Below are 19,867 nucleotides of genomic sequence, written 5' to 3' on the forward strand. Positions count from 1 at the left end.
CTTTGGCAGAAAACATAAGATTGAGTAAATAATGACATGGTTATAATTTATGGTTGCTGTGACTATAACTTAATAACAAGAAAATTAAGTGACCAGCTTGCACAAAGTGCAAATAACATAAATATACTGTGGCCAACATAAATTTGCTTTTGTCAGCGCTCTGTGTAATTTGGGGATTTGCATTAAATACAAGGCTAGAGGTTGCATTACAAACTTGCAGCTACTGGACACTGAGGGCTGTGGGTAGTTACACTCTTAATTACAGAGTAAACACAACCTGTTTGTGACCAACTACATGATTTTAGTCTTTTATAACTGGTCAGATTACAGCTCTGCAAAATATAAATAAACATCTTTAAGGGTGCCACACAAAATGTAAATCAGTCATTCGAAGGGGTCATTAAACCTTAATATTTCCTGATACTAAATGCAATTTCTCATTAAGAATGGCAACTAATGCAGCAATACATTTGCGACTTGTTTCATTTAATTTATTGGTCATAATAAATACAGTGTGTAAATCTGAACATGCTAGAGCTTTCTTCCAATTTCAGCAGGAAAAAAAAAAACAGTTTGATTAATGAAAATTAAGCATTTGTAAGTAATAAAGGTGCTGTCTATCTATTAGCAAAATTTCACTAGCAAAAAAGTCAGTTATATTGTCAATAGTGTAGCAATGTATGAAGCACAGATCACACAGACGTCACTTTCAAACTAAGCAGCTTTCTGTTAGTCATCACAGTGAATTTGTGCGACCATCTTGTCAAATCTGTGTGGTAAAAGCTTTTACCCTCACTAGAAACTCTGGATGACCGGATTTCCTAGCATAAATTTACTGTACCACTGTATATGATTGCATCTTAAGTGTGAAGTAATTTCAGTGGTAATGTCACTAAATTGTTTTGCAAATATAACTGTTTTCACATAAGTTTCCTGAACACTCACCCTGTCTGCTATTGGTCGAAGAGAGCCAATTGATTAAGGCATTTTTGCAGTGTCAGACAAAGAGAACAATGTTTTAATAGCACAACAGAGCTACAGTGCTTATTTATACCCAGAGAAAAGTAGAAAATCCTCAATTATCCAAGATATGCATTCACTTTTGCATATTCTGATTCATTAAACAACTATTTACACATCAAATGAACCCATTTTCTATGCTGGTTTGGTGTTTGGTATGCAACAGCATTCAAAACCGAGCCCAAATGAATGGGAAAGACATGAGAGCAGGGACAGAACAATGAGAGGGCTATGATTTACACTGTTCTCATCTCTACACTCCTATTTATCTGTGAAGTGGGAACACACTCAGACTAAACTTAGACACTGTTGATGTGATGTGACTGTCTGGAGTAGAGAAAGCCTAAAATGAGAAGACGACCAAGAAAAGGAAACAACAATTGTTGCAAGATGTTCTCAGCATTAGTTTAAGCATTACTTACGTAGATCTCGTTGTGATCGAATCGCTTCTTTAGATTCTCAATGAAGGTGTCTTCTGACAGGGGTTCAATGAGGACCATATCGCCCACCCCTATCATATTGTCGAGAAGTGATGTCTTCACCTCCATTTTGGACAACACCCCCTATAGAAAAAGCAAGACAAACACATATCAGATCAAGAGTTCTGTAGGCCTTGACTTAGGGTGCTTTCACACCTGCCTCATATAGTTCGGTTGAATCGCACTAGAGTTCGTTGTCCCTCTTGGTGCGGTTCGTTTGGACAGGTGTGAATGCAGCAATCGCACTCGGGTGCGCACCAAACAAGCGCACCGAGACCTCCCTGAAGAGGTGGTCTCGGCCCGATTGCAAACAGACTCTGGAGCTCGTGGTGGGAAAGCAATCCGACCCAACGAACCAAGCAGTATCATAATTCATAACAGGAACTATGTTATATAAAAAGCAGCAGTCAGTGTCTTTTGTGAGTGTGAGTGAGAATTTGAGAAACTGATTTTGTGAGGGAGAATATTTGTTATTGCAGTTGAAAACCAAAGAGTAACTTCATATTAAAACGTTGTGTAATTAATTGCTCTTCTCCACGCATTACAAGAATGCTGTCCGGACGAAGCCTTGATTCCCGCTGGCTGTAACTGCATTATATATAGTGAAAATATATTTAAATATAAATTATATATAGATAGATATATTAGAGCGGGATGACTGCTACATTAGTTTTGCGTTTGTCATGACAGCTATAAAGCCACAATAAGCCTGCGGAGCGAACTTGTCAATCCATCTTGATGAATGACGCAGAGGAACGAAAACAGGTGAACACTGACCAATTAGAGGACAGCTTTACTCACATGTGACTTGAATAAACACAGTTTGGTACGCTATGCAGTGTTGCCTTGTGAAAGCGAACCGAACCAAGAAGAAAATGCAACAATGTAACAAATTAATCCCTGTTTCCGAACAAAGCAAACGATCTACAGGTCTGAAAGCACCCTTAGACATGTATCTAGGTCAGTGGGGTTAGCGTGTGTGTGTTTATTAATTCATACAAAATACATTAAAAATGTAGCTAATTTATACTGACAATAGCTTGAATAAAACTTTTCAATGATTAACATGTTTTCAATGTCTGAATTTCAATTAATTTCAATATTTCTGTGGAGCAGGATTATTAACGGTAACTAAAACAAACAATAAAGTAAATAAATAAATATCATGCCATGAAATAATGTAAAACAAAAAATAAATAAACAAACATTTCAACATTTCTTAAAAATGATAAAAAAACTAATAAAAAACACAAGAGTATTACAATTACACACAAAAACTAAACTCAAACTTTAAATTCAATTTAAATAAAAACAGAAAACATACAAATAAAAATTCTAAATATTAAAAAATACTAAATGAATTATTCTAAAATAAGGACTTTATGGATTTTATTGTTACCAATTTCTAAAAGCAAACACAACATTAATTAAAGCATGATGTTTCTAAGAATTTGGCACATGCTTTTTCAATTGAGTTTTTAAAGACTCTCTCCACTTTTTTTTGTACTCCACTCTTGGTCATTGACCCATCTACCCCAGAATTCTGTGCACTGTCCTTCTACAGTGCATTAATGCTGATGTCTGTTCATATGAAACCTTATCATCAGCTTCTTACGCTTCTAATCTAAAATAATGCAAATCAATTCTGAAGTATTTGCAAAGCAGCCCTTGACTGGACCGGCATGTTCAGTTCTGTTCAGGACACTACGGACACAAGATATTCCACTGGGAATTATGTAACAAAATTGTCCCAGCTGATGACCCACAGATACTCTCAAGATGTTTATGGAGTGGAGTCATCAAAATATAGCTACTTTCTCACTAAACAAAGTGGACAGCAAAAATAAACTAGTTACAAACCCATCATTGAATTGTGATTTCACAGTTAACAGCTAAACAGTTAAACTGCTATGGGCGGCAATTTTTCCCTTCTCTGGTCACTAATCCAGGTGCCAATTGCATTCAGGGCCTTCATATGAGGCTCTACTGAGCCCCTAAACCCCTATGCACTGTTCAAACAAACGGGTAATGGCAAAGTGTAGTGCTCAGCAAAAAGCTCCTTCAAAACATGTTTTCACTCCCAGCTCACCCGGCGTAAAGAAACAAAGCACCCAGCATCGCCAGTTGTAGTCAAAATACAAACATGGGCAAAGAAACAAGTCTTAAATAAGGGGCAGACAGTATAACAATATGTGGTTTGTTGATAACATAAACATGCATCATTTGCATGCACCATGCAAGGCATAACTAAAAAAAAAAAGAAGAAAAAAGTTGAATGCAAATTAAGGATTAAGATCTGGAAGCTAACGGCAGATTGGACTGATAAGGTTGCCAGGATGTGTGTCTGCCTCAAGTCTCCTACAAGTGCCTCAGATTGCTGCCGTCCAGTTTGATGAGCCTAATCTATCTTACCTGCAGTTTAGGACAGGGTTAGTCATCAGCTTTCAGCCTTGATGTCAGAAATTAAAAAAGCACAATAAGTTGAAATCGGTCCAATCAAATACCCTCTCCAGATTGAGAATGTCCCTCCCCTTTCAACAGTTGCCAGCAACTAGCAATATAAAGTACGGTATTAAAATATAGCCTAGCTCACAGCTGAACTACTAACCATTTAAAAAGGCATATAAAATATAAGATATTCATAGACTTTTAGGAAATATCCTTAAATATTTAGGGCTCTATAAAATAATTTATTTTAATTTTAATTTGTATTAATTTGACTTATACAAATTTATTATCAAAAATGATGGTAATCAAATAAAGGCATAAAACACTAAGAATTTAATTAATCTTTTAAAATGCAATCAAATGCAAATTTAACAATTCCTTTTATTTTTTGTAAAACAAAATACAGTACATGTGGGTTACTGTTAAAATTAAAAAGCTGAAAAAAAAATTGTACTTAAAAATTGTGAGGTTCGTATATACAACAGATTATACTTTGCTACCACATTTGTGATTAATTTCTGCACTCTGAACACTTACATACATTATCAAAGAGCCACATTCACCTAATATTTAGTTTACTTCTATGATTTTGCCTGCTGATAAATCACAGCTATCCCAAGCCAACTGCTAAGAACAGAACAATGTAGTTCTTTATAAACCTCCTTTTTCTGTTTTGCATTATCTTTGCTTTCGAGTAATAGTGGGGAAAAACCACTTATCTCTATGTCTAGCTCAATTTGTGTCTTGGCAACAGCTGTAACCTGGCAGCCGGGGATATGATCAGTTACCTGTGAAACAGGACAGAGGAGAAGACCATGGACTAAAGGTCAGACAAGACATTAAAAAAGCCTGGATGCATCCAGTGGTTCCTGAGTAAAGAGAATAATTCCAGGGCTCGCTCTCCCGCTGCATAGCAACTCCAGGCAAAATCTACTAGTCTAACTGAATACCAGCTGCACTGGAAGGACACATTATTAGCCAATAAACATTCTCCAGTGTTTTAAACATCTGATCAGGTTTGTGTTTTATTTAATTCATGATTACTAGACTTGCGGGTAAAGATTTGGTTTCACATAGACAGGCTTTTTTCAAGAAAAGCTTAATTTTTTTTTTTTTTTTTTTAAAGCATGGTGTTCTGCATGTGATGTTTGCTGAACAGTTGTTAAGGGAGATCTAGATGTGTTATGTTGCACTCTTGCCACATGGCACAAGTGGATAGTTTATATTGTGGACTTTAGACAAGATGACCACAATACAGGCCAGGAGGAAACCAGGTAATAAACAGGCCCCACCAAATATGTGGTATTAAATCTGCAAGTGATGGGATTGTATGTCTCTGAACATAACATTTATTTCAATAACACATTTTCTAGCAGGAAAAAAAAAAAACTACAGTCAGGAAAAAAAAAAAAAAACAGAATGTGAGTCCCAGCAAAAGTGGAAACTTGGAAAGTGGTGTTCTATTAGAATTTCCAAAGGCTCAGTGTGATCATCAGCAACTATAACTGCATGTGAATGTGTGCTGGTTGCCTAGTAGCCCAGATTCCCCCACTGACATAACTACATCTGAAACAGCACTGGAGCACGTGGACCATATATTAAATCCTTTAGTATCAATCTTCAGATCAAGAGAGGAAGGATTCTTTTTCCTGACAAGGACAGAACATCATGTGGATTTTTTTTAAAGCATCGCCACATTTAGAAAAACTATTGAAAAGCTATTTTCATAGTTTAAGACAAAGCATTGTATTTAATCCAAAAAGCTAGCATTTCGGTTAAAACGGATATTTAATGTTTATAATAATTCTGAATATGCACAATTGATAAAAAAATAAAAAAAAAAGTTTGATGATAGTTGTAAATCAAATGCTCAGATTTCAGCTTCTAAATTTCCATGCAAAATGACTAAATATAACTGTATTTGCCATGATATTTCTGCTATGAGCATATACTCCAGATTATGACAATATTTTTTAACAGTCTATTTAAAAAAAAAAAAAAAAAATCTTGTCTCATGATCTAGCTTGTCCGATTTAAATTTCATTAGCAAAAACCTATTAATGTTGTTAAGTTTCATTCATTTACATTTAGCAGATGCTTTTATCTAAAGCGACTTACAGATGAGGACATCAGAAGCAATCAAAACCAACAACAGAGCAACAACATGCAAGTGCTATTACAAGTCTTGGTTAGCCTAATGCAGTACACATAAAAAAATAAAAATAAAAATAAATAAATAAAAAAAAACCCTTAAGAAAACGAGTAGATAGAATATAGAAAAAAAGAAACCTAGTGTTAGTTTTACAAGAAAAGCTAGCAGTTAGAGAATAAATATGCAATTGATAGAGGATCAAATGTGTATTTTTTTAAATAAAAAGACGACAGATAAATAAAATAAAATTAGAATAGAGAGTGCTAGAGTTAGAGGGTCAAATAAAGATGGAGGAGATGAGTTTTTAGCCGTTTCTTGAAGATGGGTAAGGGTTCAGCTCCTCGGATTGAGTTGGGCAGGTCATTCCACCAGATGGGAACAGTTCATGAAAAAGTCTGTGAAAGTGATTTTGTGCCTCTTTGGGATGGCACAATAATGCATCGCTCACTTGCAGAACGCAAGCTTCTAGAGGGCACATAAGTCTGAAATAATGAATTTAAGTAAAGGGGTGCAGAACCAGCGGTGGTTCTGTAGGCAAACATTAATGTCTTGAATTTAATGCGAGCAGCTATTGGTAGCCAGTGCAAATTGATGAACAAGAGGCGTGACGTGCGTTCTTTTCGGCTCATTAAATATTAATCTTGCAGCAGCATTTTGGATTAATTGTAGAGGTTTGATGGAATTGGCTGGAAGACCTGCCAAGAGAGCATTGCAATAGTCAAGTCTGGACAGAACAAGAGCCTGAACAAGGAGTTGTTTTGAATGTTCCGAGAGAAAGGGCCTGATCTTCTTAATATTGTATAATGCAAATCTGCAGGACCGGGCAGTTTTAGCAATGTGGTCTGAGAAAGTCAGCTTATCATCAATCACAACTCCAAGGTTTCTGGCTGTTTTTAAAGGAGTTATGGTTGATGAGCCTAACTGGAAGGTGAAATTGTGATGAAGTGATGGGTTTGCTGAAACTACAAGCAGTTGTGTCTTAGCTAGGTTGAGTTGAAGGTGATGGTCCTTCATCCAGCAATAATTGTCTGTTAGACATGCTGAGATGCGAGCAGCTATCGTTGGATCATCAGGATGGAATGAGAGGTAGAGTTGAGTGTCATCAGCATAGCAGTGATATGAAAAGCCATGTTTCTGAATGACAGAACCTAGTGATGCAATGTAGACAGAAAAGATAAGTGATCCAAGAACTGAGCCCTGAGGCACCCCAGTAGCTAGATGTTGCGACTTGGATACCTCACCTCTCCAAGATACCTTGAAGGACCTACAGTATCTGAGAGGTAAGATTCAAACCATTGGAGTGCGGTTCCTGAGATGCCCTTTCTCAATAGGGTTGACAGGAGGATCTGGTGGTTGACCATATCAAAAGCAGCAGATAGATCCAGCAAGATAAGTAATGAAGACTTGGAAGTCGCTCTTGCAAGTCTTAGGGCTTCAACAACTGAGAGCAAGGCAATTTCTGTGAATCAGTTCAAACTGGCTGTTTTAATAAGTCAATTCAAATTTCTGATTCAATGATTTTTCAATGTTACATTTAAAAAATGTTGTAAGTGTAAGTATTATGTGCCTATGGATAAAAATGAAATATTCTCTGTTGTGTTCTTGTAGGTACAGTAAGCATCCAAACAGGTCAAGTCTTCATTATTTTAACTACATTTAAACTTATTGAGAAAGAAAGAAAGAAAGATCTATAGGCTACAATGACTATTTGTTTGAATGATGGTTCTCCTTCCATTTTGAGCAAATTCATAAACAATAAGATATGTACTGAACATCATCAAGACTATGAAAAAACATTGTGATAAATACATATGTTTAGCTATACTGCCCCACCCTGCTACAAACTACTTCCTATTTTCACTATTGCAAAAGAATTGCTGCTTTAAACAAGCAGGTCACACAATGTTTCCATATACAGTGCATCAGGTCAGACATGCTTTCCTGCTCATAATTGGATGCAGTTGATGTGCATTAGCAAATAAAGGCATCATTGTTGAAGCCAGATTTCAGATTCACCGCACCGAGCTCTCAACAACTCTGCACAAATCCATCAGATTAAGCCACATAGTATTTTTAGTTACACGACTGCCCTAAAAATGAAGCCACCATGTGCAGCATCAGCATTAGTATTTCTCTGGACTGACCGGCTGTCACCTTTCAAAACTGGCCCACACCCAAAACTCTGCATCTGCCCTACATTTCTAAGTGCAATGCCAATAATATATAATTTAAAAATCCTGGATGTGAGCCATGTGTGATTTTCCACTCACGGACAAGGTAGAGCAGAAAGTCCCTCTTTTCAACCTTCCTCCTGAAACACTCAGAAAACAACTCAGATCAAACAGACCCTCCATTTACATTTTATAACACATATTTAAGGACAATTCAGCTCAGTTTCAAAACCCATGCCCTTACTGAAGCTAAAAAAAATCTGCAAATGCAGAACTAAAACGTTAACCTCACAGTTAGTGATGCCAGTGGAACAAGTTAACAACATAATAGGGTTTAATCGAGTACAGACCGCTGAATAAAGGGCCAGACACATGGCTGGTGATGGAAACTACAGACGGGCTCCGAAGTGATGGGGCAAAGCCATTGTGGCTATTTGGGTGTACTTGCAAGCATGCTCATTGCTCACTGACCTGAAACACTGCTATGCGAGTCTGCACCATTTTCAGGGTAAACCCTCGGATTGACTTTCCACAATCCCACGGGAGCCAGGCTTGGCAGACTAGAACGCATCTCTGAATCCCATCGCTAGGATCTTTATAATTTAAAATAATTATAACAGTAATAAAACTCAAATTTGAGTGACAGGCTCATTGCTGGTTCATATCTCCAAGTGTCTCGCCTCAGCGACTAACTATGAATTTCTGCTAAACCAGCATAAAAGCTCATATATGTCCAAAATAAGCCTATGAAGATAAAGAGCTTTCAATGAATGCCAAGATAGAACGAGAGAGATTGTGGTGCTCAGTATGATGGCTATACATTCAACACTCTCCTGCATACACACACACACACATCTTCCAATATTCTCCTATGAGGCATGTCTGGGACAGTGGTGTCATCTCAAAAAAACAATAATAATAAATTAGTTGATACTTTTTTGCATGTAAGGTTATGTTTTCTCCACTGTTCACACAGGTGAATGAATGAATGAATTAATTAATGAACTGCACATTTTGCATGTCTTCCTTATTTAATAATGAACCTGATTCAGATCATAATCTCTTTAGGAGAGAAATCGCATACAAAATGTTCAGAGCAGTGGCTCCCCAGAAAAAGAGACACCCTCACCCCATTTTTATTTTATTTTTTTTTGTAGCATGTCATCATTGTCATGTGACCTATGGCGTTAGTTGCATGGCTTCACTGCCATTCACCCAAGGCCTCATGGGAGAGTAAATTGCCCATTGGATGTGCACTTCAAACACTCAGTGGAAACAGTAGGTCATCCAGATACTTTTCGCTACTGTTTTGGGTCAAATCTGTGAATACTATGAATTTGGAAATGCTAAACATTTTTTTTTTTTTTTTTTCCACCTACAACAATTTTCTTCACGGATATTTAAAAAAAAAAAAAAAAACTCTTCAATAATGAGCTCTAAGCTATGATAGTAATTAGATTTGGAAATTGTGCAATGTCGTTATTTTATTTACACTGTGGAAAGTAGTAGTAGGCATAAGGACTTTACTTATCTGTGAAGAGTTCTCAACAACCATCCCTATTAATCATCCCTATCTGTAAAACTAAACACAGAGACCTTGATAAAAAGGAGCATTGCTTTAGAGAAAGTGACTCTACTGTATGAAGTCTGTGAGACCCAACCCCCTCGAAAAGTCAACAATTCTCTTCAGCCTCTCACATCTGTTGATTGTGGTTTGCAAAGCACCTTTCCAGAGAAGAGCGCTGTACTTGTAGGCGTTCAGTGGGTGGACTAATACATAAGCTCCAAGTGAGGTGAGCAAGGTGCAAAGAAAGTGCATTACATACAGTACTTATTTCTGCAAGGTTTACTGCTAGAAAAAAAGAAAGCAAGACTTTGTGAACTAAATACCCAATTGATTTTGAGAAATATCTGCTGCACATTCACTAATGTTAAGGGAATTATACAGAAAGTTATAGAAATGAGCAATGAACAATATGAGCAGTTTTTGGCACTGACTGTTGGCCATGAGTGGTTTCCATAGACCATAAACTCAGTTCACTGAGAGTGTATGTTCCACAGGCAGTAATGAGGCTTTAACATGGGACAATTTAATTTTACACTAACGAATACATTTTTTACTTTTTGTGTGCTTTATGTGAAGAAAAATAAGTGACTTCCTCCATTTGATTGTCTATCCCATCAATCCTTAAAATAGCACTAACAATTGCTCCAATCAAGATCAAGCTTTTAGTGTCCTAGTAAAAATCCATGTTAGATGAAAGGGAACATGATCACAACTATTACACATTTTAAGTTCATAGGTTTTTGAGAAACATATTTTCAATGTTTAGCAAGAGGAGAAAACAAAGAAAGCAGGGTAATGATATTTTCTGAAGAAAATGCAACTGCCTGTTGCGCACTGCCACAATGATGTTCTGAATGTTCAGGGCTTTGCTATGCAGTTTCTAAAGCATTTAGCGTCATCTTAGCATGTTGCTATACAGTTGCTAGGGCAGGGGTTACCAAACTCGTTCCTGGAGGACCAGTGTCCTGCAGAATAAGCTCCAACCCTAATCAAACACACCTGAACCAGCTAATCAAGGTCTTACGAGGTATACTTGAAGCTTCCATGCAGGTGTGTTGAGGCACGTTGGAGCTAAACTCTGCAGGACAACAGAACCAGCTAATCAAGGTCTTACGAGGTATACTTGAAGCTTCCATGCAGGTGTGTTGAGGCAAGTTGGAGCTAAACTCTGCAGGACAATGGCCCGCTAGGGCCGAGTTTGGTGACCCCTGTGCTAGGGTATTCTGAGTACTGTAGTTGCCAACAGTGCTGGGGGTAACACATTACATGTAATCAGATTACTTTATCATGTAACTAATAAAATAATGCATTACTTTTAAAGTTACAATAAAATATCTGAGTTACTTTTTCAAACAAGTAACACGTAATGTTGTTTTCCCATTTATTTACTGACACCTCTCCTGTACTTGTGTTGAGAGAAATTGGAAGTGAAGTGCACTATCAGTGCAGGAGGCACTGGCACTTTCTTCAGGCTGAGGCTTATTCGTTTCACTTTTGGTGTTAAAAGGCCTTTACAGTTGTAAAGCAAAAGTAACATACGTAAAGCCAAAAGTAACGTAATGCATTACTTTCCGAAAAAAGTAACTAAGTAATGTTATTACTTTTTTTACAGAGTAACGCAATATTGTAATGCATTACTTTTAAAAGTAACTTTTCCCAACACCGGATGTGTTGCTGTGGTCTCTTTATACCCCAAGTAACTGTTACGTTGCCATACATTTTCTAAAGTGTTCAAAGTGCTTGCATACTAATTAGCCCACCCCCAAGTCCCTATGATATTCTAGTCACTTTAATGTAAATCTATGGGATTTTATTGCCAATTTTAGTATTCACTAAGAAAAATGAACAATACAATCTGATCACTTAGACAAGTAACAGGACACCTTCCCCAACAGTGATTTGAGGTATCATGTGTCATTCATGTCTGTACCCCAAACTGAGAGGGACGAGTTTCGTGTCCAAGTTTAACAGGTTTAGGAGATGAACAATACTTTAGCCCAACATCAGACGAGCAAGAGTGATGTTTGCCTTAGCACTTACACTTACTAACGAGGGACAATGAGCAAAAAAAGTGGAGTAAGGACACTGGATTTTGTTAGATTGAGCTCAAACTCAGCAGGCTACAGGCTTCTTTGTTTCTGCCACTTAACTTTAAGACGTTCACCGCCCTCTCTGTGTCTGTGTCTGTGTTGCCATCTTCACCATCCATGCAAACACTGTTGCGCTCTTTATACTTCTTATCATCAAAGTCTCCGGTTAATGCGCACGTTGCTTGGAGATTAAACCAAACATGAAACGTTTTATTAATCGAGGCTCATATCCATTTTTTTCTTCATTACTTTCTTCGGATAGGATACCTCTACTTATTTAGCTCATTTAGCCGGTTTACACTCTAAACAAAACTTCGATCCTGTTTTCCTGTGCAAAATGCGACTGAGAATTAATGCATTTCAGCCTGTTTGTTTAAATTTAGAGCCACACTTCCTTTGTGCAACAATAACTAAAAACAAAAATGTTAAGAAGGATCCCATTAAGATTAAAATGAAAATAAAAATATTTTGGATTATTTAACAAAACGAATGAATGAATGTGCAGCGAATCGAAGTTCACAGCTTATTGGCAACCCACAAGGCTTTCATCCAGAAAGAAAAAAAAAATAGAAAAAAAAAAAACTTTTAAATGAATGAAAACGCAACTTGCCTCAGTTCCTGAGTAAAATGTCCCTTTTAATCCACTCTTGAAGGCAAATATCCCGCTCTAGATAAACTGGAAGAGGTGATTCTCGTGTCCCCTTCCCAGCGCTTTTGTCTCTGTGTGTGTGTGTGTCCGTGTGTCCCGTGAGCAGTGTAGGGACGCAGAGAGACTGACTGAGACTACTGCTCCATGAACACGGGGAGTGGTGACTGGAGTCCCACTGTGATAATCACCTTATCCCAGAAAAACGCCCATCTTCTCCAACCCATTGAACTGAACTGCCCCAACTATCAGTAAGTATAAAACGAATTGCTATATGCTGCCATCATGCGTCGTCTTGATGAAATTGCATCAACATTGATTCAAGAGTTTAGCAAATTAAAAAGTTTGGAGACAACTACTAGTTTATTATTAGGTTAATATTTTGTCCATTGTAGAGTAAAAGTAAATGTTAAGTAAACAAAAAATATATACGGTAATAAAACAAATAGTATTTTGCAAATGATAGTGTATAGTGGTCATAAGTTCAGTCATTGTGGGGACATTCTTCATGTATCTCAACAATGGAAAAAAGGTGGATACTGCAGGATTTTGTTAGCAAACCATTTGTGCTGTACAGTTGTGTTCTAGACTCAGTGTAGAACTGTAGAAATCACAGTCTGAGCTAGGGCACCTAGACTGGACTGAAAGGGCACTTTAGTGTTGCAGGGGCAAAAAAGTTTGAGAACCACATTATCTTCAGGAAATACACTGTATTTAATGTCATTTTTTAATCCTTTCCCCATTTAAACTAAGAGAGAGTAGAGAACTTTTAAAGAAACAATGAAACTTATGAGCAGAATGTAGCTTAGGATGCTTTTGCAGAGTGTCAGTCTGAAAATGACCAATTGCTGTTTACGTTCATGTTTAAATGAAATAAATGAATATAAATTGATATGTAATAATGTAAACTTCAAAATAATCACTTTGGTAATCTAAAATACATTAATTTTGACATTAGCTTTCTTACGCTGCCTTTTAATACAAGTTGCCTGCAAGTATCATATAGTCAGATGACAAACTTCAGAACTCTATATTTTTACCTTCTGATATATGTTTACTTATGTTCTTATGTATTTCTTTTTTTTCTTCTTTATTTTTTATTTATTTATTTTATTTATTTTTAAATATGATCCCTTTTTTAAGTTGTTTGTGTAATGTGTTGAGGAATTTTTTTTTTGCTTCAGATTGAAGACATGAAGCAATGGCCCTGTAATGGCTATGACAGGAACCCAATGCCACTTCGAGCCCTCAAGAAAAAAAAAAGAAAAAAAAAAAGTGCCCAAGGACCAGACCATTTTCCATAACTGCTTTAAGGTAATTAATTTTTGAGATTTTTAAGATTTTGATTCAAAGGAAGTTGCCAAGTCAAATCTGTTCAAATGTGTTTTACATTTACATTACATTTAGTCGTTTAGCAGACGCTTTTATCCAAAGCAACTTACAAATGAGGACATGGAAAGCAATCAAAATAAACAAAAGAGCAATAATATGAAAGTGCTATGACAAGTCTCAGTTAGCCTAACGCAGTACACATAGCAAGTTTTTTTTTGTTGTTGTTAATTCTATAATAAATAAAAAGAAAACAAATAGATAGAATAGAAAAAGAATAGAGAAAGCTAGCGTTTGAGTCTTTTTTTTAAGAAAGCAGGCAGTTAGAAAACAAATAGAGTGCAAGTCTTAAAGGGTAAGTTTAAAGCGTAAAGTTAAAAAATAAAAATAAAAGATAGATAGATAGATAGATAGATAGATAGATAGATAGATAGATAGATAGATAGATAGATAGATAGATAGATAGATGGATAGATAGATAAAATGGAATTAGAAAAGAGAGTTAGAGGGTCAAATAAAAATGGAAGAGATGTGTTTTGAGCCGATTCTTAAAGATGGCTAAGGACTCAGCTGCTCAAATTGAGTTCGGCAGGTCATTCCACTAGGAGGGAACATTTTTAATGTAAAAGTCTGTGAAAGTGATTTTGTGCCTCTTTGGGATGGCACAATAATGCACTGTTCACTTGCAGAATGCAAGCTTCTAGAGGGCACATAAGTCTGAAGTAGTGAATTTAGGTAAATGGGTGCAGAGCCAGTGGTGGTTTTGTAGGCTAACATTAATGTCTTGAATTTTGTGCGAGCAGCTATTGGTAGCCAGTGCAAATTGATGAACAGAGGTGTGACGTGCAATCTTTTCAGCTCATTAAGTTAATCTTGCAGCCAAATTCTGTATTAATTGTAAAGGTTTGATAAAACTGTCTGGGAGACCTGCCAAGAGTTGTGAAGCATGTTCCGAACGAAAGGGCCTGATCTTCTTGATGTTGAATAAAGCAAATCTGCAGGACCGGGTAGTTTTAGCAATGTGGTCTGAGAAAGTCAGTTGATCATCAATTATAACTCCAAGGTTTCTGGCTGTTTTTGAAGGAGTTATGGTTGATGTGCCTAACTGGATGGTGAAATTGTGATGAAACGATGGGTTTCATGGAACCTCAAGCAGTTCTGTCTTGGCAAGGTTGAGTTGAAGGTGATGGTCCTTCATCCAGCAATAATTGTCTGTTAGACAAGCTGAGATGTGAGCAGCTATCGTTGGATCATCAGGATGGAATGAGAGGTAGAGTTGAGTGTCATCAGCATAGCAGTGATATGAAAAGCCATGTTTCTGAATGACAGAACCTAGTGATGCAATGTAGACAGAGAAGAGAAGTGGTCCAAGAACTGAGCCCTGAGGCACCCCAGTAGTTAGATGTTGCAACTTGGACACCTCACCTCTCCAAGATACCTTGAAGGACCTATCTGAGAGGTAAGACTCAAACCACTGGAGTGCGGTTCCTGAGATGCTCTTTGCCAATAGGGTTGACAGGAGGATCTGGTGGTTAACCATGTCAAAAGCAGCGGACAGGTCCAGCAAGATAAGTATTGAAGATTTGGAATCCGCTCTTGCCAGTCTTAGGGCTTCAACAACTGAGAGCAAGGCAGTCTCAGTTGAATGTTCATTTCTGAAACCAGACTGGTTGCTGTCCAGGAGGTTGTTCTGTGTGAAAGGCAGAGACTTGGTTGAACACAGCTCGTTCAAGTGTTTTTGCAATGAAAGAAAGAAGGGAAACCGGTCTGTAGTTCTCTAAAAGAGATGGGTTAAGCGTGGGTTTCTTAAGTAGTGGGGTTATACGAGCCTGTCTCAATGCTGAAGGAAAAACACCAGTGTGAAGGGATGTGTTAATGATGTGAGTGAGTGCAGGTGCAACTGCAGGAGAAATGGCTTAAAGGAGATGAGATGGAATAGGATCAAGCGAACACGTAGTAGGATGACTAAAAAGGATGAGTTTGGAGATTTCTGCCTCAGAGAGTGAAGAGAAGGATGTGAACGTGTGTATGTTTGCTGGTAAGATGTGCTTGACAGATTGTGGTGTGGAGAATTGCGCACTGATGGTTGTAATTTTATTAATGAAGAACACGGCAAAGTCGTCAGCTGTTAGAGTTGATGAAGAAGGGGGAGGAGGAGGACAAAGGAGGGAGGAAAATGTTTTAAAGAGCATGCAAGAGTTAGACTAATTGTTAATTTTGTTATGATAGTATGTCCTTTTAGCAGTGGAGACATTAGCAGAGAAGGAAGAGAGGAGTGACTGATACACATTAAGGTCAGTAGGATTTTTTTATTTGCGCCATATCCTTTCTGCAGCCCTGAGCTTAGAACAATGTTCACGGAGAACATCAGACAGCCGTGTATGTGACAGTATATGTGTGTGTGTACAGGTGCATCTCAATAAATTAGAATGTCGTGGAAAAGTTCATTTATTTCAGTAATTCAACTCAAATTGTGAAACTTGTGTATTAAATAAATTCAATGCACACAGACTGAAGTAGTTTAAGTCTTTGGTTCTTTTAATTGTGATGATTTTGGCTCAAATTTAACAAAAACCCACCAATTCATTATCTCAACAAATTAGAATACTTCATAAGACCAATAAAAAAAACATTTTTAGTGAATAGTTGGCCTTCTGGAAAGTATGTTCATTTATTGTATATGTACTCAATACTTGGTAGGGGCTCCTTTTGCTTTAATTACTGCCTCAATACAGTGTGGCATGGAGGTGATCAGTTTGTGGCACTGCTGAGGTGGTATGGAAGCCCAGGTTTCTTTGACAGTGGCCTTCAGCTCATCTGCATTTTTTGGTCTCTTGTTTCTCATTTTCCTCTTGACAATACCCCATAGATTCTCTATGGGGTTCAGGTCTGGTGAGTTTGCTGGCCAGTCAAGCACACCAACACCATGGTAATTTAACCAACTTTCGGTGCTTTTGGCAGTGTGGGCAGGTGCCAAATCCTGCTGGAAAATGAAATCAGCATCTTTAAAAAGCTGATCAGCAGAAGGAAGCAAGAAGTGCTCCAAAATGTCTTGGTAAACGGGTGCAGTGACTTTGGTTTTCAAAAAACACAATGGACCAACACCAGCAGATGACATTGCAGCCCAAATCATCACAGACTGTGGAAACTTAACACTGGACTTCAAGCAACTTGGGCTATGAGCTTCTCCACCCTTCCTCCAGACTCTAGGACCTTGCTTTCCAAATGAAATACAAAACTTGCTCTCATCTGAAAAGAGGACTTTGGACCACTGGGCAACAGTCCAGTTCCTCTTCTCCTTAGCCCAGGTAAGACGCCTCTGACGTTGTCTGTGGTTCAGGAGTGGCTTAACAAGAGGAATACGACAACTGTAGCCAAATTCCTTGACACGTCTGTGTGTGGTGGCTCTTGATGCCTTGACCCCAGCCTCGGTCCATTCCTTGTGAAGTTCACCCAAATTCTTGAATCGATTTTGCTTGACAATCCTCATAAGGCTGCGGTTCTCTCGGTTGGTTCTGCATCTTTTTCTTCCACACTTTTTCCTTCTGCTCAACTTTCTGTTAACATGCTTGGATACAGCACTCTGTGAACAACCAGCTTATGAATGTTTGTGGCTTACCCTCCTTGTGAATCAATCAATGATTGTCTTCTGGACAACTGTCAGATCAGCAGTCTTCCCCATGATTGTGTAGCCTAGTGAACCAAACTGAGAGACCATTTTGAAGGCTCAGGAAACCTTTGAAGGTGTTTTGAGTTGATTAGTTGATTGGCATGTCACCATATTCTAATTTGTAGAGATAGTGAATTGGTGGGTTTTTGTTAAATGTGAGCCAAAATCATCACAATTAAAATAACCAAAGACTTAAACTACTTCAGTCTGTGTGCATTGAATTTATTTAATACACGAGTTTCACAATTTGAATTGAATTACTGAAATAACTGAACTTTTCCACAACATTCTAATTTATTGAGATGCACCTGTATATACCAGAGGTATGCAACGTCGGTCCTGGAGTGCCAATGTCCTGCAGAGTTTAGCTCTCCAACCCTGAAAAAAACCTCACCTGCCTGTAGCCCTAGTAATTCTGAAGACCTTGATTAGCTTGGTCAGGTGTGTTTGATTAGGGTTGGAGCTGAACTCTACAGGACAACGACACTCCAGTACCGATGTTGCCTACATCTGATATATACAGTATATATGTCGGGTAGCAATGAAATATGTCTCCAATAAGGATGAAAAAATCCATTAGCATTGTAAGTATGCTGTGCTCTCTCTGTTCCCCTCTCAATCACTGTTTTTAATTTCAAACATCCCATACTAATATGAATCATCATAATCATTAAATCCTATCTCTATTTAACCATCATAACAACTGTCTTTCTTCTAGGATGGTTATTCCAAACCCCTTCCACTGGAGGTCGCTCTGCAAATTCTTGTAAATCAAGGCAGCTTAGCTTGTCAGAAGGCAGATCTTCATTTCAGCAAAAGTTGAGGTCTAACGTAAAATGCTGAATTTGAGTGATTCAATAAAAACAAAAAACAAAACAAAAAAAAAAGTTGAGGTCTGACAAAACAGAACAAAGAAAGAGCAGGTGTGAAGTTTAAGGTAATAATCAGATGCATCTTCCTTCCTTCTGCACAGAATGCTGCGATTTTATTTCCTTGCGTCAGCAGATCAACCCAAAGCGGATTGAATTGAACAAAATCAGTAATTCATATTTCTGATTGTTGGTTAGACCACATGACTTTGGCAGTCATACTGTATAATATTAACATATACAGTTAAACTCAAAGTCAAAAACTACACCAAGATTTTTTGCATAGTCTAACAGTTTTCAGTCAGATGTTTTCTAACCACACCAGAAGAAATAATGTAGATATTATGCCCAGAGGAGACATGCCACACCTATTAAGTGTTTTTGTGCCACCCAAAAAAATTCTGCCTGAATTTGATACTCTGGGACAGGTCACTTTATAATCTGGGACATATGTATTAGGCCTAAAAAAAGCCTATATTCACCATACTTTATGCATGCCAAACACAATATCACCAATAGCTCCCTTCATTCTACTCTCATTCCATTGGTTTAGCTTCTTCATATTTCTCTTATTTCCCTCTCTCTCTCTTTCTCGCTCTTTCTATTGCCATCTCTTTTCCTGACGCTGTGGTGCCATTGCATTTTGTAATACATTTCATTGAGTTAATTAAAGGCCATGGCTATTTTCATATTTTAGCTGACTTAATGACTGTGTGTGTGGGGTGTGTGTGCGTGCGTTTGTGAACAGAACATTTTGAACTGGCCTGGGTGCAGATCCCCCTCCTGCTCAGTGATTTGAACCATTGTAAACTAACTGGGAATTTGGGAAATTAAATTAACGGTTTACTTCATTCTGATTATTTTCCCTTGCTGTTGGAATACGTTTCCCAGATTCCGTCTCTGTAGCATCTTTCTAGCTAGCTGCTTTAGCTAGCTGCTACCTACTGTGAACTTGTGCTAATGTTATAACCTCCAGAATTAACACCCATTTCTCATTATGGCATGTTAACCCTTGTCATTAGATTTATGAAGTCCCTAAATGCATATTTCCCCCATTTGAAGACTGTCCCACATTACCCAAAGCATGCTGTCCCACATTCTCAATCATATTTGATAATGTGGGACAACAAAAAAATGTTTGAAAGAAAAAAAACTAAAACACATTTTCAACACTTTAATACATATTTTGTTGTTCGAATAGATCACAAACATAATTTGACAACAATTAGGAACATTGTCTTATTTATGACAGATTTATGTCCTTAATATTAATCTAGTCAGAATCCTATGTCATTGACCTTGTCATGCAATTCCCAGGGGAGCTTCTTGATTGACAAGTGCCCCGCCCCTTTCTGTGGAATCACCCCCATGAAGTCATGTGATTTTTGTCACATGACATCCATGCTAAAATTATAGTAAGTCCTGT

At 37.6% G+C, this 19,867-nt stretch overlaps 1 protein-coding gene across 6 annotated transcripts in view; it reads right to left on the minus strand.

The window, feature by feature from the left end:
* The window catches only part of myo1b (myosin IB), an 85,552-nt gene extending 72,846 nt beyond the window's left edge, over positions 1–12,706 (minus strand). For 2 of the 6 annotated variants that reach the window (XM_058786641.1, XM_058786642.1), the window contains exons 1-2: positions 12,538–12,705; positions 1,443–1,583 (exon numbers count right to left, since the gene is read on the minus strand). In XM_058786641.1, coding sequence (XP_058642624.1) covers positions 1,443–1,568 — 126 coding nt within the window. In that variant the 5' untranslated portion in view covers positions 1,569–1,583; positions 12,538–12,705. Of the gene's footprint in view, positions 1–1,442; positions 1,584–12,537 lie in introns of all 6 variants that reach the window. The other 4 variants (XM_058786646.1, XM_058786643.1, XM_058786640.1 and 1 more) reach the window with 3 other exon arrangements.
* Between the last annotated feature and the right edge of the window lie 7,161 nt (positions 12,707–19,867).

Source organism: Onychostoma macrolepis, chromosome 09 (genome assembly GCF_012432095.1).
Source record: "Onychostoma macrolepis isolate SWU-2019 chromosome 09, ASM1243209v1, whole genome shotgun sequence".
NCBI classification, from domain to species: Eukaryota; Metazoa; Chordata; class Actinopteri; order Cypriniformes; family Cyprinidae; genus Onychostoma; species Onychostoma macrolepis.